Raw genomic sequence first — 27614 nt, 5'->3', positions numbered from 1 at the left:
AAGGCCCTGAATTCATCTACCACATTGGGGAAAAAAAAAGGTAACAATATGTGTCTTGTACTTGCCTCATCTAGTGGATCCACATCTGTCTTCCTCATTTTAATAAGTACATCATATGCCTGTTGGAGCGCTCTGACCTTGGGGTGAGAAACTCTAACATAGGCTGGGAGACAGATAAACCACAAGCTGTAACAATGACTGAAGAGACACTTGGCCCATTGTGGTGGATTCATATAACATCTCTTCGCCAACTTATGAGCTGTTTTTATCTCCTATAAAGAAATAAACATCATTGTATTCATTATAACCCATTGTAGTGAGTGAAGAAGAAAAAAAAGAGGGAAATTAGAACTTTTTCCTTTTTTTCTTTTTTTTCCGAGACAGAGTTTCTCTGTGTAGCTTTGGAGCCTGTCCTGTTACTCGCTCTGTAGCCCAGGCTGGCCTTGGCCTCAAACTCACAGAGATCCGCCTGCCTCCCGAATGCTGGGATTAAAGGCGTGTGCCACCACCACCCAGCAAAAGGGAAATTCTTAATGTAAACTTACACTTTAAAAATGAAGCATTTTATAGTTTTAATTCTGTGCCACATGATTCCATGAACTTTGGTTTATAGCCCAGCGTCTTAAACTGTGGGTCATAACCCCAAATGGAGTTGTATTAAGTGAATGTCAGAAACATGTAAACCATGACAATGGTAAAATGTCTGAGTACACCATGGCCGAAGAGTAATTCAAAATCAGGTGTGTAAAGATTCCAAGGTGTTTCTGAGTGCTCGCTGTGTGCCATCACATCCCAAATGCCAACAGAAGTGTCTAAAATGCCTGTACTGTTATTCAATACAATTGATTGTTAGGAATCCAATGTTTTTACAACACATTGCAGAAAAAAAAAAGAAAGAAAGAAAGAAAAGAAAAAAGAAAAAAAAAGATTTACTATTTCCCTACCACAATTCCTCAGTATGTAAACATCAAGTAAGGATTTTTTTTGGGGGGGATATATGTTCCTATTGTATGTGTGCATGTGCATGTGAAGGCCAAGGTCCACTCAGGTGTCACTCCTCATTATCCACCCTGTTTTTCTTTTCTTTTCTTTTTGGTAGGCTCTCCCATTGGCCTGGGCCTCTCTGATTAGACAAGGCTGGCTGACCAGCAAGCCCTAGGGACTCTCTTGTCTTTGCCTCCTCAGCACTGAGATGACAGGTTTCCCTCACCCACCCGGCTCTTGGATGTGGGTTCTGGGGCAGAGCCCAGGTCCTCACGCCTGCAGACTGAGCACTTTACCGAATCAACTATACCCAGTTTTACTTTTGGACTGTATTGCACTGGAATGTTTGACTTTTAAAAATCGTTGCATGGACTTAAGTTTTATTTTAAAAAAGTCACTTGAGTGACTTTTGGCTTAGGATTAAGACAGAATTTCCAATAACTTCTGGATTGGTCCTAAACACACTTATGTTACTTCATACTATATATTTATGTAAAGTGGCATTTTCAACACTAAGTATAAATCAAAGTATTGATCAACTCTGGAAAACACTCAATATGCCAAATATCCTGCAACATTAAATATTCAGTCAAGATTTAATCCTTCATGTAAAAATGAACAAGGAAATCAATCTCATTAGCATGCAAATTTGTCCTGGTTGTTAATGTAATTAATTACATATATAATTTACATATATGTTTTAAAAAGTTTTATGATACCTGGGATCATATAAAAAACTCTCAGGTGAAAAGAGATCATAAGGGAAAAAAGTTTAAAAAACCCTGGTTTACAGGAACATTTCACACTATTCTACAACCATCAGTTGGCAAGTGTTATGATATCCATTTTAACTCCTGACTTTCCTGCTTCCACCTCCCAAACGCTGTGCCTGGCTCTCTAACTTTTTAGTGTGTGTGTGTGTGTGTGTGTGTGTGTGTGTGTGTGTGTGTGTGTATGGGCCACGGCTCATGTGCAGGGGTCAGAGAACACCACTGTTGAACCATTCTTTCCTTCTACCTTTAGATGGGCTATGGGGATAAGCTCAGGTCCCCAAGCCTGCACAGCGGGTACCTTCCTTTTGCCAGGCTTCCTTCAGTCTTCAGCAATATTTTTTCTCATTCTTCTCACTACTAACAATTAAGATGCCCTAGGGTATTTCCTGCCAAGATTTCCACTTAATTTTCCCTTCCAAGTTTATTGTCTACATTGATTCTCTGAGTAGGTCTTTAAAAATAACTGGTCCAAGACACTGTGGCTTTATACCTGTAATCCCAATACTCAGGAGGCTGAGGCAGAAGAACTGCCACAATTTCAGTTCATTCTGAAGAACCTCAAAATACCTGTGTATAAAGGATGTTATTTTAATACATCTCAGCATACTTAATCCCTTATTCCTAAAGCAGATGCTGTAGTAAAGTAAAATGTCTATCTAGGCTGTCCTGTGGTTAACTCCCTTTTATGTAATATTTGCTATACTGTACCTAAGACACAAAGGAAACATAAATCAAAGCTACAGTGAAGTATCACTCACTCCATATTCACCAAAATGGCAGTAATTTTTAAAAGGCAGATAATAAGAACTGAAAATGATACTGTAATATCAGAACTCTTGAACAATGTTAATGGAAATGAAAAATAGTGTAGCCATTCTGGAAAATAACAGCATTTTCTCAAAATATTCAACAGAGAATTACCATAAACACAGTAGCTCTACTCCTAGATATATTAAAAAGACATGAAAACATACATCTACTTGGCAACTGCACACATATGCTTAGATCAACATTATTCACAGTAGCCAACAGTAAGGACTGTTACATGCCTATGAACAGATAAACTGCTGTGTGCATGGACTGGAATACGACTCAGTCCAAATGAAGCACTAACTCATGCTAGAGGATGAAAAGATTATACTAAGTTAAAGAAGACAATCACTAATACTGCATTATCCTATCTATGAAATGCCTAGAATAGATACACTGCACCTGTGGGGGCTGACCAGTGGTTACAGAGGGTTGTGGGAGAAAGGCTGTGGTGGTGAATGGCTAAAGGATGTGGGCTTTTCTTCTGGAGTTATCTGCATCTCTAAATTAACTGAGGTGGTGGTTGCACAACCTTGAGAACACATTCAAAGTCCCAGAGTGGAAGAGAAGCTACTGAATTATATACACTTTAAGTGGGTAAATTGTGCAGTATATGGATTATATAACAATAAAGTTATATATATATATATACACACATATATATACACATATATGTAAGTTATATATATATAAAACTTTATATATATATATATATATATATATATATATATATATATATATATATATATATATATATATATATATGCTGGCCTAGAACTCACAGATCTGCCTGCCTCTGCCTCCCAAGAACTGGGATTAAAGGTGTGCGCCACCACTGCCAGGCTAAATTATAGATCTTTTTTTTTTTTTTTTTTTCTTTTTTTTTTTTTTTTTGGTTTTTCGAGACAGGGTTTCTCTGTGTAGCTTTGCGCCTTTTCCTGGAACTCACTTGGTAGCCCAGGCTGGCCTCGAACTCACAGAGATCCGCCTGGCTCTGCCTCCCGAGTGCTGGGATTAAAGGCGTGCGCCACCACCGCCCGGCATAGATCTTTTGTTTTATTTCTTTTAATTTTGAGACAGGGTCTCACTATGTAGTGATGGCTGGCCTAGAACTCACTGTATAAACCAGGCTGGCCTCAAATTCATAGTGAGCCTCCTGTCTTTGCTTCCTGAGTGCTGAGATTCAAAGTGCATGCCACCATGTCCAGAAAAGTTAGTTTTACTTAAGGTATGATTGGTTCCCAAGACTTCCCTTAAATATAAATGAGAGCTTTACACTTCGGCTTGAATATCAAGTAGGTACAAGAACAGAGTTAACTCATGAGAACCACACAGCTTCAGACGGCTGCTGAGGATTCTATACTACAAGCTGCATGTCACATACACAGTTTATATTTTCACTGAACAAGGGTTAGGTTAGGAGGATCTGACCTGTTTGGTTCTTTTAGCCATGAGAGCAGGGCTGTTTGTAATGCTACTCCCAGGAGGATGTCTACTGAAGCACAGTTTCAGCTCCTGTGGGCTGTCAAAAAGCTTAGGATCCAACATTGGAAAGCGCGTGTAACTAAAATAAAAAGCAAAAACAGAACTGCTGACTGAAAATCCATTATTTCTTCAACTACTCAGTACTGAGGTAAAAATTTCACATATCGGATAATATTCTTGAAAATTCCTTACAATTTGTATGAGAAAACACAGCTAGAAGCTACAGAATATCCTATCTGGAACTCTAGCTGCTCTCACCTATTTGTTATTTTCAACCAGTTTCTAAAAAGAAAAATCTCTGACTCTTACTTAAAAAGAGAAATTCATAACTCTTTCAATAAAATTCATATGTTCAAGGATAATTATATTTAAAAATACCAGCTAGTATATTTTATAATTGAGGTTTTCTTTAAGACATTAGTTTATGTCAGTATTAAAAAAAAAAGATACATTATGATTTAACTAGTTCTTTATACTGCTGGATATTATTCAGTTACTTTAGAATATTGTCAACTGTCTTTGTATGTGTATCTTTGTTAACACTTTTGCTTAATTTCTTAAAATGAATACTAAATAAACCAGTGTTTCTCAAGGGAACTGGACTTATTCGTCCCCACCCCTACTTCCTCATCCCACCCCTAACCCACAAGGAAGAGTTTCTCTGTATCGCTTTAGAGACTAACCTGGAACTCACTCTGTAGACCAGGCTGGCCTTGAACTCACAAAGATCCTGCCTCTGCCTCCTGAGCACTGAGGTTAAAGGCATGCGCCACCACCGCCCAGAAAGAATTGAACTTATTCTAATCAATAGCAGATGATTTCAAAAATGGGTATACTACCAAACACTCCAGCAGCATAGCCCAGCCTCCACTGGGTAAGTTAAAATGCTTCTGTTCAACAGTTTGGTGTGCATTTCTTTGAATGCTAGAAAAGCCAGGTGTTTATTATACGACTGACTCTTTCTCCCTGGAAACTGTCTCTGATTTAGTTTGGCAAATTCTCTTCTCAGAAAGATTGCCTTTCTCTACTTGATTGTGCCTTACATGTCAGAACTAAAAGCCTCAACCACACAAGTCAAAATAAAAATGAATTCTACAGCATGAAATCAAACTAGCACTTTACACTCAATTAAGACACTCAACTACAAGAATAATCCTGTCTGACTTGGTCCTACTGAGATTACAGTCTCTTTACAAAGGTCCTTGACTTTTCCTTAGAGAATTATTGTACAAATACAACCTAAAACAAACAAACAAAAACAAAACATTATCTGCAAAGATACAAAGAACTATGAACAAATCACAGGAAAAAGGTAAATTACAGTAACTGTATACAATGTAGTCACTAAAATCATAAGGCAGGAAAAATTATCATGGCATGGAAGAATGTTCAGACCTGTCATTTAGGCAAGCACAGGTTACAAAGAAAATGAACTCATCTATACAATATACACACATCCCAAAGCTATTAATAAATCTAAGATTAGTACTAAATTATGTTAGATTTCTTTTTTCATTTTTAAGTTTACTAAACTATGAGCCATGATGATTATAAAACGAAAACAAATTTATTGTAATTTCTGAAAAGATTTTCATCCACATCCTATTTGTTAGGTGTTCTTTAAACACAGAATGAATGATCCCTGGTCTTAAACTTTCACGTTTTCTCTATCTCACTAACTCAAAAATTTCACAGGATTAAAACTCCTAAAGTTAGTAGGGAATATCCAAACAACAACAACAACAACAACAAACCCCTAAACCCAAATTCTAAAGTTGAAAATATGGTGGAACACTTAAGTGAATGATATTAATGTCTGACTTCCCTTCTAATAAGGCCATTCATCCTTACACTGTTAACACCTGGTGGCAACTCCATAGCATGTTCGTATTATTCACATTGAAAATTATCTACACAAATTACTAAGATGTACATCTCTTAGTAATAGCAAAAATTGAAATAAACTACCGAAACTATGCCCAAGTAGCTCTTAACAAGTTCATGCTACCTGTATTGAGGTGACAAGTTACTTCCATCATCAGGAGGTGGCTCAGGTGGCATGATAAATACAGTGTGCTCACTTTTCTGTGAATCATCTAGCTCTATCAATTTGGTGTCTTCTGCTGAATCCAAGTCAACCTGAAAATAAGTATGTTCTCCAATTAATATGCATAAAAGCAATATCTAATTCTGAAATCTGACATTTCAATATAAGAAAAAAAAATCATACCTTGTCTGTTTTCTCTACGCCTTTATCTGGAAACAACTGGAAGAGGAAAAGAGAAATTCTTAGTTAAAAACCTCTACTGAATTCAATAGTTTAAATTTTTTTTTTAAATCCTGATTTTTATAAAAAGGAGAAGAAGAAACTCAGGGCTAGAGTAATAGTTCAGTGGTTAAGAACACTCAATTTAAAAAAAAGAAGAAGAAGAAACTCAGGGCTGGAGAGGTGGCTGAGTGGCTAAGAGCACTGGTTATACAAGCACAAGACCCACACAAGCAGCAGGGCAGCTGCCCACGCCTGTAACCCCAGTGCAGTGGGGGAGGAGGACGGCAGAGACCCGAAGACTGCTGGAGCTGCTGGCAAGCAGCCCAGCCCCCGGGTTCAGGGAGAGACCCCAGAACATGGTAGAGAGTGGTACAGCAGGACACCCAACATCCTCCTCTGGCCTCTGCACATGTGCACCACCACACACGTGTGCACACACCTCACACACACAAATAAACCTTTTGTTTCAATGCCAGGCACACACAAAAACATTTCAGAATCTACTTTTAGGTCCTATATGCTTAGATTAAAGCACATTTGTCTTGTGGCTCACAGGACAGGTTATTTCTTTTCGTTAGTTTCCTTTCCTTCCTTCCCTTCCTCGTTCTCACTCTTTGAGACAGGTCTTACTATGTAGCCACAGCTGGCCCAGAACTTGCTGTGTAGTGTATGCTGGCCCTGAACTTTCCATCTTCCTGCCTTAGCCTCTCAAGCAGGGGGATTACAGGTACGTATCATACTTGACTTTGGTTATTTCATAAACAAATCTTATTAACACATGGTTTCTAAGGCAAATGAATCAATGAAGGTCACTAAAAATTAAAACATACTACTCAGCCATTCATGGATATGATCTCAAATCTTTTATGATTTGTGTAAACAAATGGCTCCAAAAATCTAGTTAGAAAAAACATGAAATCATTTGGAAGGTGGAGGCAGGAGAACAAGGAGTTCAAGTCATTCTTAGTAATGTAGCAAGTTCAAAGCCAACATGGGTCACAAGAGACTCTGGCTCAAAAGAAACCTGAACAATAACAAAAAAGCCTTACAGATATTAAAGTATTCAGAAAAACAGTAAAGCAAGAAGACACAGTGTACCACTATATATATTCCATAGCTTTTTTCTTTTTTTTCTTTCTTTTTTTTTTTTTTTAAAGATTTATTTATTTATATGTATATTCTGCCTACATGCATGCTTGCAGGTCAGAAGAGGGCACCAGATCTCATTACAGATGGTTGTGAGCCACCATGTGGTTGCTGGGAATTGAACTCAGGACCTCTGGAAGAACAGCCAGTGCTCTTAACCCCTGAGCCATCTCTCCAGCCCCCGTAACATGCTGTTTTTTTGTTTCTTTGTTTTTTCCCAGAGCTGAGGACCGAACCCAGGGCCTTGTGCTTGCTAGGCAAGCGCTCTACCACTGAGCTAAATCCCCAATCCCAATCCATAGCTTTTTAATAAAGCTAATTGTATCCTGTTCATTTAGCTAAAACAAACTGTTGTGGAATATTCCTTTACACTGTGTGAAGATGTGTCACTGTGATTGGTTTAATAAAAAGCTAAACAGTCAATAGCTAGGAAGGAGGCATAGGCAGGATTTCTTGACAGAGAGAGCTCTGGGAAGAAGAAAGGTGGAATTGTCAGCTAGATGCAGAGGGAACAGACATTTAGGAGGAGAGGTAAAAGCCACGAGTCACATGGCAACACATACATGAATAGAAAGGGGTTAATTTAAGTTATAAGAGCTAGTGGGACAAGCCTAAGCTATAGGCTGATCTTTCATAATTAATAATAAGTCTCCGTGTTTTTTATGAGAGAGCAGCCCAAAGAAAAATCCACCTATAACAAACAAAAAGCCAGTAAGACTTAGGAAGGTGAAGATACATTCTTAACACTTAACAAGCTCAGAGAGAAAAGTAAATCAAGTATAGTAGCAAGGAGACACCACAGAGGAAAGACACAAACACACGCAAGCACGCACGCACATCTGTCTGCATCAGATTACTTTAAGCTAAAAACCCAATTATTATGAAGTTAAACCAGTGTGGTTTTTCTTAAAGATGGCATATAAAACAAAATTTTACCTTCTCAATGCAATCATCAAAAAATGCCAATCCAGTATCTTTATCACTTACAAAACTGCATTCTTCAATGAAACGAATAAAAATCTGCGTTTTAGATAAAAGGGTATAGAATTTTGTATAGGCTCGATCCCGACTTTTTAAAAAACCTGAAAAAACCGAATCATAACAAATTTTAAAGAAGAACTAATGTCGCATCAAACATTACTTTATACTCAGCTACTACCTTTATACAAACCTACATTTATGGAAATTTCTAATAATCATGTAAAGCTCTTCCTGCCTGATTCAACTATGAAAATCCCAGATACTAATCTTCTCACTGAATTACGAATTTTCTAAGGAACCTCTGCCCTACATCCTCAGACAGAAACTCTCTCAGCTGGGTGTGGTGGGGCACGTCTTGAGTTCCAGCACTCATCAAGAAGAGGCAGGCGGATCTCTGAGTTCTGAGTTCAGCTTAGCATGGTCTACAGAGCAAGTTCCTAGATGGCCAGATCTACATAGAGAAACTTTATCTCAAAACCAAACCAAACAAATAAACAAACATTCTTCTCTGAGACTCTATAATTCTATATATTTAAAGGGCCATATTTTGGTGCTATGTGCCAAAATTACTAAACTTAAATCCTTAAGTCTCCAGATCCATACTGTTTATTTCAGTAACCATGCATGGTAACACACCACCTTAAATGCAACTATTGGAACTGTACTGTAAATTATAAAAGACATACTGCATTTCAAAGACAATACGAAAATAAAGAATGTAAAGCTATTTCATTAATAATTTAAAATTTTTGATTGTATGTTGAAATGATACTGCCTGGGACATGTTAGAGGACATGTAGTTATAATTAATTTTTCTTAGTTGTTACATGTTTATTGTGGCTACTAAAAATTTAAAAGCATATTGTAGCTCACATGGTATTTCTACTAGGCAGAGTAGCTCTTGATACAATCAAAATTTCCAAAAAATAGATGGAAATGTTGAGTAACAACACAATGATATAGCAGCTCATACATGTAAATCTAGGCAATTCTAAAGGTAACAACAGTTATAGAAGAAATGATAGCCTGTTTGCACTGTACTTTAAATAAAATGGATGGGAAGGAAATGGATGCAGCAAACAAAATTACTGAAGTTAAATGACACCTATGTGAAAGTATTGTTGTAGTAATCCAGCAGAGTCACTGTATCAAGGGCAAACATTAGGGTGAATAGTTGCTTTCTAGAAGTACTTTGACCTTGAAGAATCATTGTGGAAACAGTGATTGTTTTCTGTGATTTGTAGTACTGTTTTTCTGAGGGGAGTGTTATAGCCTTTGCATGATTTTGGTCTTAAGATGCTTCTGGCACAGCTGAGGCTCTTGGATTATTGTGTACTGCAAACGATATGTAATAAGGACTAAGTAGCAAGGGCATGTGATGCTTTCCTTTAGAGAAACATATAGATTAGACTAGGGACTGTCACATGAGGAAATACTTTACCTGAAAAACAACTCTGTTTAACAATCAATAAACATGCCCTTGTACAGCTTGCTGAGGTTCAGTCCATCAGAGCCTGGACCTTCCTGCTGCCACATAGGCCTAAAAATTTCATCTTCGAGTGACCCCTTTCTTGGACCCACTCACACAACACACAACACCCCAACACACAGAGATTTTGTTTGCATAAAAAGTTAAGCCAAGGCCACTATCCAATTCCTACCCATTCTTCACTTTGTTATGTCTTCAGGAAAGGTCTCTTACCAAGTTAGCCCTCTCATGTAATCAATACTGTAATTCGTGTTTGTAATACTCTGTTGTCTAGAGTCTGCATTCCCTAACAAATGCTGTACTGTTTATATAAAACCTCAGATCAATGTCATTCTCAGAGAAAGACAGGAGAGACCACATTAGTTAACGACCCACTACTGTCCATAGACGTTAATATTCTTAGACTGTCACTGAAGGCAACTAGTAACCTGAATATAATCTTAAATTTGATCTCCCATTTAATCTTTTAACATTTACTTTGGGGGGGGGATCAGGGACACAGACATACTGTTATGAGCTGGACTGCTTCCCCCTCAAAAAACCAAAGAAACAAAAAAAAAAAACCTGCTGTGGGATGTTCTGTATGGCAAATGTGTTGCTAATTAGTCAATAAATAAAACACTGATTGGCCATTGGCTAGGCAGGAAGTGTAGGCGGGACAAGGAGGAGAATAAAGCTGGGAAGTGGAAGGCTGAGTCAGAGAGACACTGCCAGCCGCCTCGATGACAAACAGCATGTGAAGATGCCGGTAAGCCACGAGCCATGTGGCAAGGTATAGATTAATGGAAATGAATTAATTTAAGCTGTAAGAACAGTTAGCAAGAAGCCTGCCATGGCCATACAGTATGTAACCAATATAAGTCTCTGTGTTTACTTGGTCGGGTCTGAGGCTGTGGGACTGGCAGGTGATAGAGATTTGTCCTGACTGTGGGCCAAGCAGGAAAACTCTAGCTACAAAAACCCTCATATGCTAATGTCCTAACTCCTATTATTTTAAATATGACAATATTTGGAAAGAAAGTCTTTAAAATCAATTACAGACTTAAAATGGAGTCATTGGATGGGTCCTGCTTTGATGTGATTGGTGTCCTATGAAAGGAAATTTAGACCCAAAGTGGTAATAAACAGCCATCTATAGGCCAAGAAGAGAGGCCTCAGAAGAAACCTGGATCTCAGCCTCACTTCCAAACTGTCACAAGTAAACCAGCCTCTGACACTTGCCTACTGCTGCCCCAGGAAGCAACTCTGCAAGCCTGTGTGGTCCTGAGGTTTCCTCCATTTCTTCACCACTATGGTACTAGCTACTACATTAATACCGAAGGAACTTTTCCTAGCTGCTTTCCAGATTCTTATGCCATCTGCACAGCTATACACAACACCCTCATTTTGTTAGGAGACACGAAGGCCTAAGCACATCTTTACAAATGGCCAAGAAGAAATTCTAACTCAGATGTGACTTTATGGATGCCTACAAAATATTTTCAGTTATTTTCTATTTGATAATGACGTCTTCCAAATTACTCATTTGAAAGAATGCTGCCAGCTTGGCATGGTGGAACATGCCTTTAATCCTAGCACTCAGGAGGCAAAGGTAGGATCTCTTTGAGTTTGAGGATAGCCTGGTCTACAGAGTGAGTTCCAGGACAGCCAGAGCTACACAGAGAAACCCTGTTTCGAAAAACAAAATGCAATCACTAAACAATGTATGTTTCCTCCAGGAACAAAGTTACAGTTGACAAAATGAATAAAAACTGGTGGCTTCAGTCTGTAAATTAATTGTTGGGGAGTCTTTAAAGGTACAAACTGCAAAGCTGAGGGAAGAAAGGCAGTCGAGTCGCAGACATGTCTTCCTGAGATAACTGACTATTTGGGATTGTGAATGCACGTAACACATTGGACTCTTCAAATCAGACACCTTCAATTTTATTTTTAAGGGAAAATAATGGGGTATAAATTTTTAAAATTCTCTACTAATACAGGTAGGCTACAGAATATGGAATTTCCTTACATTTGAATATGAATTTCTATGGATGTAGTAAATATGCCGGAAATACCTTTGACTTCAATGAAAGCAACTGAGACCTCACTGACACTCACCCTGTCGATCAAACAATGAATCCACAGCTGTGGCTTTATTTGAAGGAGCTTCTGTGATTGGTCTGAGATACGACCTATACCCTTTTAAAACAGATGCCATAAATCGCAAAAATGTCTCTTGGATTTCCATCTCAAGTTGTGTCATCTTTTTTTGCCAAGAGAAATCTGCTTCAATTGGAGTCATCTCAATGGCTGAACTTTCCTGAGTTTTTCGGTGAACTGACAACAGAAGTACAAACAAACCAAGGCATTAATATAGAACACCTATTTATGTAAGGACTGAACGAGAAGAAAATAGTCAAAATAAGGCCCACAACTTCCTCTTTCTCTTTTTCTTGTTTTGTTTTGTTGTTTTTGAGAGTCTTGCTATATATATTCTAGCTATGTAACACAGGCTGGCTTGACACTCAACATCTTGCTGTCTCATCCTTCCTAAGTGCTGGGGTAACTCAACTGTATAGTTGGAACCAGCCCAAATAAACATGAGATCCAGTCTCAAAAATCCTAAACAACCCAACAACCAGGATAGGGACATGACTCAGACAGTAGAGTGCTTACCTAGCCCAGGGTCCACTCTCCAGAACTACACAAAGAAATGGAAGGGCCAGTACCTTCCATCTATCTATCTGGAACCCTAACATTTGGGAAGTAGAGACAAAAGGATCCGGAGTTTGAAGTCACTTTTAGTTCTCAAGACAGAGAATAGAAAGGAGGGCAGGGTACAGAGAAAATGCTAAAAAAAAATCATTAACTATACATTGTTTATGTCTGTAATATAATAACTCATTAAGCAGCACACAATGTTTAACAACTATCTTATTTTAATTATCTTATTCTCTCATTTAAAATACTTTTGTAGAGCCGGGCGGTGGTGGCGCACGCCTTTAATCCCAGCACTCGGGAGGCAGAGCCAGGCGGATCTCTGTGAGTTCGAGGCCAGCCTGGGCTACCAAGTGAGTTCCAGGAGAAGGCGCAAAGCTACACAGAGAAACCCTGTCTCAAAAAAAAAAAAAAAAAAAAAAAAAAATACTTTTGTAGGGGAGAGGCAGAAACAAAAGGATCACAAATCCCAGGCCAACTTGGGCTAATATAGCAAAGACACTGTCTCAACAGCAAAAAGGGGTTAGAGATGGGTCAGTGGTTAAGAATGCATACTGAGCCAGGCGGTGGTGGCGCACGCCTTTAATCCCAGCACTCGGGAGGCAGAGCCAGGCGGATCTCCGTGAGTTCGAGGCCAGCCTGGGCTACCAAGTGAGTTCCAGGAGAGGCGCAAAGCTACACAGAGAAACCCTGTCTCGAAAAACCAAAAAAAAAAAAAAAGAAAAAAAAAGAATGCATACTGTTCTTGCATGGGACCAACCATGCATACTAAGCAGCTTATAGCTCCTAGGGATCTGACACCCTGTTCTGGGTTCTACAGGTACCCATATGTGCATGCACATGTCACACACGTGCATGCACATGTCACACACACACACACACACACACACACACACACACACACACACGCATGCACACACTATTAGAAATAAAATACTAAAAAGAAAGAGACAGACAGAGCTAATTCCCATTTGCATTTGTGGTCAGTGTCCACTCCCTCCTCACATTCACCTGAGCAGAGCTGGGGATACAGTCTCCTCAAGGTCCCAAGCAGACTTTTGCATGGCTTTTTGGGAAGCTGCTTCCAGTTTATGTTCTTCTTTTCATCAGATCTATTAAATCAGAATTAAGAAAATCTGTTATTTCTAATGCATTTGTACTAAACAAAATGCTTATGTCAAAGTTAAAGATAAAGGGCTTTTTTTTTTTTATGCACTGAAGACTGACACATGGAGTGAGATGCTCTTAGGATGCTGCTCTTTCCTTTTCAATGGACCTTAGTCAATGTGGCTGCCTCCATCTATGCCTCCAACAGCCTTCCGCACTAGAGTAAGTATTACAACACTGACTTGAAGTCTGACTTCCAAAGTTACAATAAATATTATACTATTTTAAGGGTTAAACTAACTGACTTGAGATGTTAGCCTATTTGCAGACCTCTAAAATACTACATGCCCAAACCAAGAACTGGAACTTAACAAAGAAATAAAGTACACTTAGTTCATTGCATTCCTCACAAAGGTATAAGAAGGAATCAAACACATTATTTAACATAGTCTATGACCATAAAAACATTTAAAAAAAAGAAAAGACGCAGATATAAGCTAAATAAAAGTTAAAATTTACAAAATTTTGTAATTCAGAAACATAAAATACAGTAGAGACAATGGCTTTGGAAAGTTATCTTCTACAACTCAGCGTGTATGTACGAGGCTTTCCAGTTTTCAGTGAATGGAAACCTACAGAAACACCAAAGCCTCGTCTGACCTAAGGCTTAGTTAAAAGAGTCTTGGATTTTAAAGGCCTCTCTTTTGGTCACAACCAAGAAGGATGTTAGAACTAAGGAAAATAAAACTAAGACTCATTAGTGTTTGTTTAGCTTAGATTTTGAATGAGAAGAAGGTAATCCCCCTTCCATTACTACAGTCCAACCAAATATTACCAGCACGGTCCAAGAAAGTCCAAGTAGAAATTAACTTCTAATACTCCCTGGGTAGTAATACCACCAGCACAGAAGCAAATATAGTATCCTCCCTGGAAAGATAACTGACTAAGGGCTGTAACAATTCCCATGGTCCATGTACTGTTAAAAGACATATTATAGCTGGGTATGATGGCAAATACCTATGACTTAGGAAGCAAAGGATGGAGAACCACCCCAAGTTTAAGGACAGCCTGGTCTATAGCAAGTTCCAGGCCAGCCAGGGACACACAGTAAGATCTTTCTTTTTTTGTTGGTTTTGTTTTTGTTTTTCAAGACAGGGTTTCTCTGTGTAACAGTCCTGGCTATCTTAGAACTCGTTTTGTAGACCAGGCTGGCCTTGAACTCAGAGATCTGCCTGCCTCTGCTTCCTAAGTGCTGAGATTAAAGGTATGTGCCACCACTGACCTGTATAAGATCTTTCTTGTAAATAAGTAAATAAATAAGATGTCAAATCAACTACGAAACCATCATGTGTTTAAAAATTGATGGCATGTCACATTTAACTCTAATCAAGTATTTTCACTTAATGTAATCATGTAGTATCTAAAATGCTACTTTTTAAATCCCCAAATCAACAATGCCATCGCTGTTTGTATTTCACTACCAGTTTGTAAACTGGCTCTAACATTGACTATCTATCTGACTTAAAATACAAACAAACACTTTGAAAGTCTGTTACTCAAATTTCTTCTCTCTAAAATGACAATGATAATGTACCTGATGTATAGGAAACTGCCATATGTTCACATTCCATGTTCTGTCTAACCAAGGGACCATCAACTATAAAACTTGTATTTTTATAGTCATAAGAGAAAAGATGTTGGTCTGAGTGTATGGTACATACCCGTAATCCTAGCACTTGAGAAAAACATGAAGATCAGTTCAAAATTACCCTTGGCTACCACAGCTAGCTCAAATTCAGGGCCAGCCTGGTATATGTGATTCTTTCACAAACAAAATTTTACAGCTACCTATGAGGCTGAGTGGTAGAGATCAGGCCTAACTCACACCAGACCCTGGGTTCAATTCCCAGGAGAAGGAGGGAAGAAGTGTAGGAAATGAGGAAAGTTGAATTCATGAAGTGATTTACTTCTTCCAGGTTGTCTATAAATCTAGATATACATAATAATGAGCCACTATAGCCATACAGTTTCAAAATACATTGGTGTACCCATTTCAGTATATTTTAACTTTAAATTTTTGTGGGGTTATTTGAGGCAATGTCTCACTCCGTAGCTAAGGCTGACCTGAACCTCACTATGTAGCCCAGGATGGTCTCCAACTCATGGTGATCTTTCTCTTTAATCTCCCAAGTACTGGGTTTATAAGCATAAGCTACCATATCTGGCTTCAGTATTACTTTCTAAGCAAATGTTTTCTTCCCTTCGTACAACTATTCTTTCAGTTCACATAAAGGTATTGTCCCAAACAATTGCGCTGCAGTGACCACAAGGGCCTGGAGAGAGGGTCTCAGGTAGCATAGGTTGGCTCCAAACTCACCATAGAGTAGAGGGACCATGAATTTCTGATCCTGCTGCCTCTGCTACTCGAGTGCAGAGATTACAGGCATATGCCACTATAGCATATACTCAGTAAAGGAGAGGGAAAGCAAGGCTTCAAAAGAATGCTAAGCAAACCCTCTACCAACCAAGCTACATCCCTAGCCTCCAATTTTTTTTAATCTACACCATTTCCTGCCAATTCAACTTATTTCTAGATGTTTCTAAATAGCTCTAATTATAAATGATGGAAACTACACATGGGAGATAATAAAGGTGGATCACTTACACATATATCATGTTCGTATCCAAGTCAATGCAAACAACATCTTGTGGTGGGTCATGCAGGTCAAAGTACCTCGAGTCCACTCCAACTATAAATGGTAAAGGTGCGCTAAGCACTCCAGCCAGTGAAAGAGGACAAAGGGGGATATATGGGCACTGCCACTGAAATGGAAAGATCATCTAGGGGAAAAGGTTTTAAAAATTAACCAAATTCAAATCTGCAATGACAATTACACAATTAACTAGTACTGAAAGGGACCAGTGCAAAGCAATGAAATCTGTTTTAACTTTAAATTTCATTCCAAAATTGATACTACTGGATTAAAATTCTCAAGAATAATAATGATCACAGCATACTTAAAATCCTAACAGCTCTTTGCAAGTTAATTCTTCTGATGGCTACACAAATCCCACATGCATATTTTATGGAGAATCGACACAGAGCTGACACTGCCTCCCAAATCATAAAAAAAAAAAAAAAACTTATGTTTTTATAAACTTCGGCATTTTGCCCACTAATGAACTCTGACAAAATCAAACTAAGTGCACGAGAGAGGGTGGGCCTTGGGAGGGACAAATCAATGGGGGGCTGGGTTAAGTTAAGTGGTGGAGTGTTTGCTTAGCATACTTAACATCCCTGGGTTCTATATCAAGTACCACACTAAAATTGGAAATATAACAAATAATTAAAATTAAGGAATCTTTTGAGAATCACTTGAAGATCTAACAAAACATTTTCTACACTTCAAATAAACAGTTAAAAGAATTCAACTGCAGTGAAGCTTGACCTCTTCAAAATATAGTTGATATAAAATATTCTCTGAGAATCTTAAATAAAAAGTCACGCACAATGAGTTCTTTTAATGGCAGATCTCTGTGGCTGACTAGCCATTTAGCATAGCCAGTGAGAGAGTTGGTCCCCCCGCAAAAAAAAAAAAAATTGGAATGTGGACTGTACCAAAAAATGAATGACATCAGAGGTTTGTCTCTGGTCTCCCCATACACACACCCTCATCCACATAAACACATGAACACGCACAAACAAACATATACACACAAAAAAATTAATAGGAATTTTAATTTACAAATTGCCATCTTAATTGGGGTGTGTGTGTTGGGAGTTTTTTGTTTGTTTTTGCTTCTGTTTTTAAGAACAGTTTTGATAGGTTGAAAAAACAGACTAAGGGTATGGAGAGATGGCTCAATGCTTACGAGCACTTACTGCTCTTGTAGAGGACCTAGGTTCAGTTCCTAGCACCCATATTGAGAGGTCCACAACTGTGGGGGCCACAGAGGCTATCTAGTGAGGCCTTACTAGGGTCAGAGAACCTGGGCTTGCTTTACCCAGCAGGGCTGCATAATGGGATGATTTGAACACGGGCGTTGTTACCAGGTGTCTGGAAGAGTCTACACTTGGCTGTAAAGTGTGCTTTGATCTTGCAAGGGGAAGGTCTTTTGCCTCTCCCCTTGGCACTGTTTAAAAAGCCCTTTTGAATAAATGAAGAAAGGACTGGGTATTGACCCAGGACCTCCTGAAGCTATCCTGTGTATCTTTCTCATCATCATCTAGGTCTATCTTTCTGATACTTCCTCATTCCTCTCTCCTCCCCGCAAGAACCTTTCAAAAGGTGAGAGCAGGTCAGAGCTGGATTCCCATGGTCCCCTCCACACAATCTCCTGTAACTCAGCTCCAGGGGATCTGAAGCCCTCCTCTGGCCTTCATGGGTACTAGCCCATATATACACAGACACAAACACATAAAAACAAATCTTAAAAAGAAAAAAAAAAAAAAAGACTAAATACCATTTTTTGGTTCACATAGTTACCTTCCTAACCAATTGTACTGTAGTAACTACAAAGGCTCATTCAAAAAACATTTTATATGAGACAGAACACTGTATTGTATAGCTAGCTTCAAACTCACTATGTTGTGGAGAATGACCATGAATTTCTAGTCTTCCTGCCTCTGCCACCTGAATGCTAACAACACTGCGATTAATGACCTTTTCTCTAAGGTAAGAATCTCTAAGGTAAGAATTATTCCGCGCCTGGTTCAATTTTCACCTTCACCCATCATCACCCATCCCAAAGAAATACTGTATCACCACCCCGCCAGGCATTACAAATTATTATTCAAGACTGGGGCTTCTGTACTCAAGAACTATATACTTAACAGATACACAAGCCATGTATTAGATGCTAAGATACTCTTAGACAATGAGACCACGGTATCAATAAAACAGACCCATGCCCTCCTACTTTCAGTCTAGAATATTAGTCTACTTTTTTCTATAAAACGCAGAGTATTTTAGGCCTCACAGCCTTTGTAACAATTACTTAACTCTGCTATTGTACAAGAAAATAGTAAAGGTAATAAGTCAATAAGTAGCCTATGTTTCAATAAAACTTTATTACTCATACAACTCCTGGTAGACATGAACTGGCAGGCCAGACTTGTCCTGTCTGTTGCTACCTACTCTGACAGGAAGAGGTAGAAAAGAAACAGAAGGCATAATAAAGTATATACTCTATTAGAAAGTAAATAATACTATGGAAAAAGAAAATGACCCTCAGGAACATGGTTAGAGTTCAGAGCAGGTTATACTAGTACAGACAACGTGAGCTTCATTATAAAAACTACAACTACGTGAAACACGAACGTAAGTGTTCCAGGAATAAAGCAAGAAAGCAGGTGACTGGGCATGGCAGCTCTCACCTCTAATCCCAACACAGGAGGCTAAGACAGGAGAACTGCTAAAGTTAAGACCACCAACCTGGTAAGTTCCAGGTCAACTTCAGCTGAGTGTGAGCCTGTCTTTTAAAAAAGGCAAAACCAGGGGTGGGAGGAATGAGTACGTTCTTGCAGACGAACTGAGTTTGGTTCCAGGCACCCATATCTAATGGCTCAGAACCATCTGTAACTCCAGCTCCAGGGGATCCAATGCCCTCTTCTGGCCTCCCCAGGCACCAACACTCATGTGTCCAGATACACACATACCACACACACACCACACACACATACATACACACACAAATAAAATTAAAAATAGTAAAATAAAATAAACAAGGGCTAGAGAGATGGCTCAGCAGTTAAAGAGCACTTGCTGTACAATCATGAGATCTGGAGTTCAGACCCCAGAACCCATATAACAGGCCTGGTTATATGGCGCACACAGCAACAAAAAACTCAGCACAATCTGATTTCTAAATGCAGTAAGGAAGCATGACAGTGTTTTAAGTAGAACTTGACTTTACTTGTGATGTACCCAAGAGCTAAGCATTTTATATTACCCTATTCACAATAAAGCTGTAAGTATAACTAAAGAAAATAGCTAAAAGTTAAAATGAGAAATCAACTATGTAATTGATTTGCACAATTTAAAATAAAATCAACTAGAGTTTCTTTGGTGTTTTGCTTTGTTCTGCTTTATTATTAATTTATTTATTTGAAGCACAATCTCTTTTGTTTGTTTGTTTGGGTTTTTTGTTTGTTTGTTTGTTTGTTTTCGTTTTTCGAGACAGGGTTTCTCTGTGTAGTTTTTGGTGCCTTTCCTGGATCTCACTCTGAGACCAGGCTGGCCTCAAACTCACAGAGATCAGTTGAGGCAGGATCTTGATATATATGTATTTCTGTCTCAGCCTCCCAAGTGCTGTGATACTGTGCAGCAACTTTCTTCGAACTGAAACAATCTCCCTCGAGAAAGCAGAGTCAAGAGATTCCAGGCCCGGGAGACCTGACTCAGCCTCACAAGGCCCCTCTCCTAGGTCAGGGGACAGTAAACAATTGCACCAGCTCACTAATCTGACCTATTGTGCTGCCTGCAAGTCCTGCAGAGATGGCCAGGGTTCCAGCACCCAGGAGGTGTCCTTTAGGCTACAGTGGGCATTTCCATGGTGCAGCTACCTGTGAGTTGTCCCAGTCAACTGACTGGTTTCCAAGGTGGACTTTGGTAGGCTTGCTCCTTTAGTCTCTTCTTGGTTCCCTATGACAATGACCAGACCTTTACGTGTGCCTCCCCAGGAAACATAGGACTACAGGTAGACACCACCAGCCTCTACTTACAAGCTTTACTGTTATGTAATAAATAAGTATTTACTCTCTGGAGAACACTCAATTATGAAAAATTAGAAACTGACATTTTTTTCTCAAACAAAAGTCACCTTTGTTTTCTTCATACATCCAAATTACATTCATATTAAACTGACTGGGCTGGAATTTAAAAGTTGTTTTCTTTAAAGGAGAGTACAAATCCTCTAGTAGTAAGTCTATACTTACAGCAACAACGGCTTCAGCTACCCCAGTCAGGACAGCTGGCCTAAGAGAATGCAGCAGAATTTTACTCTCAAGTAAAACCAGCAGAAGCAATGTTGCACAATTCTCGGGACCCAAATTCATCAGTAAGGTACTAAAGTTGGCTCCACTAAAAACAGACAAAGAAAGGGTTGTAAACTACTTTGCTAAAATATACCAAGATTTACTTCCTAAACAGGTTAATGATCTAATGTTAATTTCAATTTGTAACTTAGCAATGTGAAACAGAATATAGCTAATTAATGAGGCAGTATATGGTGTGATTCAAACGAGTACTTATTAAGAAAGATTTTCTGAAGCCCACGCATTTGAGCTGAGTTCAAAGGAGCAGAGGCAAGGGTGTGATGGGGCTGGGAGACAGCATATGTAAAGGCTCAGGAGAAAGCTAAGGGAGCATGTGAAAATAACAAGGGAGTAGGCGAAAGAGAAATGACTGACTCAGTTATTCTTGTACTCCTAAGAGGACGCACTGGCTGCAGGGTAGATTAAAAAACTGAAGGAGTGAGAGTAAGGGATAATTAAGAGGCTAACAATCAAACAGTCCAGAGAGCAGCCTGGATTAGTGAGGCAGATGAAGAGCAGCAAAGGGGTATGTAGGAGAATAACACCAGCTCACCGGGAACATTTACTTACAAACTGCATATGGGAAGGAAGGACAAGATGTAAGTAAGCACTTGCTGTGTCAGATCTTATAAGTCTGGGTTTTATGGAACACGTGTACATGCCCCTGTGCTCAGGCGGTATGTGGGCACGCATGTGGTGGTCAGAAGACAGCCTCAGGTGTTGGGCCTCAGCACCTTCCAGCCTTTGTTTGTAAAAAGGTCTATCCTTGGCCTACACTTCACCATCGGGCTACCTGCCTGGCCAGGGAGCTTCCAGGATCCACTTGTCTTTGCTTCCTGTCTGGCCTCTGCTGGGGTTACAGGCACGTACCACCCACCCATGCTTTCCACATGGGTTCTGTGGACCACAGTTCCGATCCTCACACTTACGCAGCAAGTGCTTCACCTACTGAGTTATTTCCCCAGCCTCGAAATTCTCTCAAGTGCTACACCACCCACCCAGGACGGCAATACTAAGGGAAGCCTACCCTTACCTAGCTTGTCAGCCTGCCTCTAAAGTACTCTACCTTTTTCTTCTTTTCTTGACTCAGGGCTTGTGTAAGCTAAGCAAGTGCTCTACCACCAAACTACTACAGGTACCATAGCCTTTTATTTTAAGACAGGTCTCACTAAGTTGCCCAGGCTAGCCTTAAACTTGCAATCCTCCTTCCTCAATCTTCTAAGATGCCAGGATTACAAGCTTATGCCACCATGCCTGGCTCAGTAAAGTATTTTAAAGCATTCTGATTTAAGCAAATAAATATAGCATTTAAAATACTATCAAATGGGATGAGGGTGTGGCTTTGAAGGCCCAACATACATAAGGTCCTGGGTTCTATCCACGACAAACCAACAAACAACAAGCAAACAAAGCAAGCAAATGAGCAAACCATCATTACCTTAGTGGTAAAGGTGTGGAAACGGGTTGTGATAATATCAACGCATCGTGGACTGACAGCTTAAACAAACAAAACGATAAATTAGCCAAACCAATTTTATGGTTTCAATATTTAGATAAGGGTAAAACAGAAAACTGTTTAATATGCAGAAAGGTACATAATTTTAAGCACACTGAGATGTAAACGGTAGCAATAATTACTCAGAGATACTTGTACTAGCTCTTAAACTGCTGACTGAATTTTGACCTAGTTAATAGGTTAAATGCAGGTAAAAATTTGGAACAATTTTTTTTACAGGAACCTCATATTTATTCACTCAACAGACTAGTTAAGCATTTGTAATTGTTTAGTACAAATTAATACTTGCTGAACCAAAATACATTCAAGACCAACAGGGTCTGGCTTAATCCTGCTATAGAGTGTAGACAGTATCTTAGAAGAAATAAAAAATGGATCGCTTCATTAGACTAGTGCTACTCAGTGTCAGTTTGTAAACTGTTATGATTCAGGAAGAGACAGTAAATAAAATAGAAAGCTAAATATTTAGCAACTTTTACAGCAACCTGATCTCATTCCCATAGGCAATCAGTCAGTCTATGGAATCTTGTTTTTACTGACCCTACAGTGTCACAAGCTGTGTACCTGCCAAGGCCTGAGAAAGAAGCAGGTTGTTCAGCACAGTCTGACAGCACTGTTTAAACTTTTAATTGTCCCCTCAAATAAGTTTTTAAATACTCAGCATTTGAATGTTAAAATACTAAGTATTATCAGTTACTGTGATACTAAGAACATGGGTTTACATTACTAAATTTAGTTATGCAACGGCCATGCATGGACCAATAAAAACATGTAACTTATGATGCCATGAATCTTAAGTCATACTTACTCCAGTTCTATTCACCTGGGGTCTAAAATCCGATTAGGAAAAAAAATGTTCAGTAAAGCTACTAAATAATGAGACAGTCAGAACTTCATAAACACATAAAACTTCATCTCAAACTCAAAGAACTTGGCATGAACTGACATGAAAAGACTTTTTCATTACCTGTACAAGGATTCTTGGTCTTTGTGGTGAAGGAAAAGGGATGTTTTGCATAAAGTGTGAGATGTGCCTAGAAAAGATGGTGAAATGAACACCACGTTACTCTTCTTAAACATACCATAGATTTTAGCAAACTTTTCATTCCACTATATATGATCCCAATGGAAAAATTATTTAAAACTGAGTTAAAGAAATAAACATTTGCCAAGCATGGTGGTGCATTTTTGTAATTCTGGTATTTAAAAGGCTGAAGCAGGAGGATTACTACAAGCTGAAAACTACCACTACCCTGGGCTGCATAGTGAGTTCTAGGCCATCCTGCACTACAAAGTAAGATCATGTCTAATAAAACAAACAAAAACCACTATTTTCATCAGGAAAACAGTAACATAAAAATAGCTCTCCCCTAAAATAAACAAACAAACAAAGTTCTCATAGAGTAAAGAAGCCAATTTGCTCTCCCTATAAATAAATAAATGAATGAATGAATAAATGAATGAATGAATAAATGAATGAATGAATGGATAAATAAATAAATAAATGAATAAATGAACGAATGAATGGATAAATAAATAAATAAATGAATGAATAAATAAATGAATAAATAAATAAATAAATAAATAAATCTCTCATAAAGTAAAGAAGCCAATTTGGGGACTGTAGAGATTGCTCAGAACCTAAGACCGGCTATATTCTTGAAAGAGCCCGAGTTCAGTTCATAGCCATCTGGTGGCTCACAACCACCTATATCTCTAGCTCCAAGAGGTCCAAAGCACATCTTCTGGCCTCCACCGGTAACCACATGCATGAGGTGTACACATGTATGCACATGCACACACTCAAATAAAAATAAATCTTTTTTTTTTTTAAAGCTATTTGTGCCAGATGGTGGTAGTGCATGCCTTTAATCCAAGCACTCTGGGAGGCAGAGGCCAGTCTGATCTATACAGAACAAGTTCCAGGATGGCCTGGGTTATACAGAGAAACCCTGTCCCAAAAAAACAAAAAGCAAGCAAGCAAGCAAGCAAACACTATTGTTATAGTCCTGGTTATCAACGACAACGTAAGGAAGTATAAATAAGGAATTTAAACCTAGATTTATTACTAGAACTTTAGACAAACCACCCAAATGCTGTTTCTCTACAAAGAAACAATGTTTCTCAAGTTTCTCCAGAGTTTAATGCTCTTAGGAGAGACAGAATTTACCTTAACAGAAGAACAAGAACCACATTGATCTCTTGAGTCTGTTGCAAAAATCATAGACTCTCAATTGTCCACAAACTTGCTAACTTGTCACCAGTTAAATTTTACCTCAATTTAATTAATCTGACAACTGAAAGTTAAATGTAAAACTATAAACTACTAACTTGCATTCTGGGAATAAAGTGGAAACTCTATTTTTTATACCAAATTTTGATATTGTGATGACTTTACACAGACTTGACCCTTCTACCTTTCTTGCTTTGTTACTAAAGTCTATTATTATACACAGTAATAAACAAAAGCCATGTCCCATTAGAAATCAAAACCGTTTATAAGTGACAGGGTTGGGGCTAGAGATGGCTCAGTGGGTAAAGGTGTCTGCTACCAAGCCTAACAACCTGAGTGTGATCACCCCGAGCACACATGGTGGAAAGAAAAACTGATGCTCACAAGTTATCCTGACCTCAGGTGCCTTGGTGGTATGTGTCCATGTGCTTGTGCACAGACATAAATGCACACAAACAGCAAGTTTTTATTCATTCCTTTATTTTGATGTATCTTCTGTTCATGTGTATGACTGTATACGACATATGGAGGTCAGAAGTTGGTACTGGATATCCTGGATCTAGTTATGGATGGTTGTGAGCTGTCATGAAGGTGCTGGAAATGGAACCCAAGTCTTCTGCAAGAACAAGTGCTTTTACCTGCTGAGCCATCCCTCCAGCCCCAATAAACAGATTTAAAATGACAGGATGAAGTCTGTGAACACCTATAAAGTCCCTGAATTCAGAAACTAAGAGGCTCAGGAGTTTCCAGTCAGTCTGGGCTACAAAGGGAACCCTGGCTGAAAACAAAACAAAACACAAAGACTGCGTCATGGCTCTACATCTATTTTTCTTGACTATAAAACATTTCCATGACAAAAAGAATTATGGAACATTCTGCCTTGTGCTAGAACCAAAATTACACGGTTAATATCAGTCTATTTACCTTTCTAATTTCCACATTAGTTTAGAGATGAATATTCATTATACCTAAATCATGTACTGACCACTTAAAGCACGTATGTAAGTTCACTGTCATGGTTTCCAAAGAATAAACAGGAAGAAGAGCACATACATCTATACAAGTTATTGCCTCACCCAAATTCTCAAAACCATCCTAAGGCCATATTTACCAAGACTCCCAAGTTCACAACCAATGACTTAGGTGGCGAAGGAACATATTAAAAGAGGGTGACTATGATTCTCCTTCCCTTTCAACTCTGCTGCTAAGTTAGATAAACAATGAAATGAGCATTACATATCCACAGACATGACACCTCATCATTATACATACTTTTCAATGGGAAGAGGATGTGGTCCAGACACAGAAACTTTGTAGATAAACATAAGAAATTTCTTAAAAGCATCAAAGAAAGGCCAGTGTGAAAGCAAACAAATGCACTTGTTTGAATTGATGGGTTTGGAGACCACTTTTCTCTCCACGGGGGTCAACAGGCCCAGTTGCATAAGTTGTTTCTCTGTTAGAAGTTCTCGAGGGTAAGGTTCATAAAACTGGATGGCAGCTCCATATACCTACAGTCAAAGAGTTGTAAGATTGAAGATTGTTTTTGAAAATTCCTCTTTTTCTATACATTCTCTGTGAGTTCGAGGCCAGCCTGGGCTACAGAGTGAGTTCCAGGACAGGCTCCAAAGCTACACAGAGAAACCTTGTCTCGAAAAACAAAAAAACAAAAAAACAAAAAAAAAAAAAAAGAAGAAATATCTCATCTCAAACTCAACCAGACTTTGATGCAAATCCATCTAGGATCCCCCCACACACTGTGATTATATATTTAAGCATATATTTTTTTACAAAAAAGTAAAAAAGGGAGGGAGGAAGGGAAAGAAAAGAAGAAAGGGCAACCTCCTGCAGCTGGGGTGGCTTAGCAGGCAAAGCATTTAACCTTGCAAGCCTAACGATCTGAGTCCAAATCGTAGATTCCATAGTAGGAGAGAACTGACTCCTGAAAGTTGTTCTCTGACCTCTATAAAACATGTGCAACATAAGTGTTCCTATACTCACACATGCTTTAATAAAAAAAAAAAAAAAAAAGGAAGCTTTTTTGACTTCTCACTTTTATCCACTCAGTGTATTTTTTACCTACTCTATAGAGTACTCTAATGACCTCACTCAACTTGCACTTGCTTGTATGACATTTTTTTAGAGCATGGAATATACAGAAACACAAAGTTGATCACATTTTTCATATTTTGTATGTCCATTCATGTGAAGGTGCATATGCACACATATCAACCCTCACCTTCCACTTGACAGGGTCTCTGCTGTTTGCTACTCTATGCGCCCAGCTATCGGGTCTGTGAGCTTCAGAGACCCACTGTTTCTGCCTCCCATCTTGCCACTGAACACTAGAGTTACTGACACGTGCTACCTTATCTGACTTTTACATGGGTTCTAGGAATTCCAACTCAAGTCCTCATGCCTGTATGGCAAGCATTTCATGCACTGCGCCATCTTCTGTGCCCACACGATTTTTTTCCCTTCAGGTAAGGTCTTCCTATGTAACCCTAGTTGCCCTGAAACTTCTTATATAGACCAGGCTGGCCTTGAACTCACAGAGAATCACCTGTTTCTGCCACCTGAGTCTTGGGATCAAAGGTGTGCGCCATTTTAACCATTGTTAAGTATACAACTCAGTGGTATTAATTGTCACAAACATGTCTAACCATCACTGTACCACTTTCAAAACCTTTTTTAATCACTAAAGAGAAGCTCTGTACCCCTTAAATAATAATTTCCCATTTCTCCCACCCCTAATCCAAATTATTGGTAGTTTCTATTCTTTCTGTCTCAATGAAATTGCCTATTCTAATGATACCTACTGTCTGTGGAATCACTGTTTATTCTTTTTGTGTCTTCCTATCTTATTTAACATGTTTCCAAAGTTCATTCATGTTACAGGATATATTTTGAGTTTCATTTTTTTTTTAAACTGAGTAATATTCTATAGTACATACATACCAAATTCCACTTTCCTTTCACTCTTCAGTGGACACCTGGGCTATCTCATAATACTGTAAAAACACTGGCATCCAAGTTCTTTCTGAGATCCTATGTTCAATTCTCTGGGTACAGACCTCAGAGTGGAATT

At 38.7% G+C, this 27614-nt stretch overlaps 1 protein-coding gene across 1 annotated transcript in view; it reads right to left on the bottom strand.

Moving 5' to 3' along the window:
* Dennd4c (DENN domain containing 4C) overlaps window positions 1-27614 on the bottom strand; it is a 98600-nt gene that overhangs the window by 39581 nt on the left and 31405 nt on the right. The window contains exons 6-17 of the mRNA XM_059254510.1: window positions 25799-26037; window positions 23261-23327; window positions 22216-22274; window positions 20679-20823; window positions 16407-16582; window positions 13646-13746; window positions 12035-12253; window positions 8404-8549; window positions 6283-6318; window positions 6061-6191; window positions 3999-4131; window positions 66-272 (exon numbers count right to left, since the gene is read on the bottom strand). Of these exons, the coding sequence (XP_059110493.1) occupies window positions 66-272; window positions 3999-4131; window positions 6061-6191; window positions 6283-6318; window positions 8404-8549; window positions 12035-12253; window positions 13646-13746; window positions 16407-16582; window positions 20679-20823; window positions 22216-22274; window positions 23261-23327; window positions 25799-26037 (1659 nt within the window). The remainder of the gene's footprint in view (window positions 1-65; window positions 273-3998; window positions 4132-6060; window positions 6192-6282; window positions 6319-8403; window positions 8550-12034; window positions 12254-13645; window positions 13747-16406; window positions 16583-20678; window positions 20824-22215; window positions 22275-23260; window positions 23328-25798; window positions 26038-27614) is intronic.

The sequence above is a fragment of the Peromyscus eremicus genome, chromosome 2 (genome assembly GCF_949786415.1).
Source record: "Peromyscus eremicus chromosome 2, PerEre_H2_v1, whole genome shotgun sequence".
NCBI lineage: Eukaryota > Metazoa > Chordata > Mammalia > Rodentia > Cricetidae > Peromyscus > Peromyscus eremicus.
The sequence above is the reverse complement of the archived record's forward strand: the minus strand, read 5'-3'. Positions and strand labels throughout refer to the sequence as shown.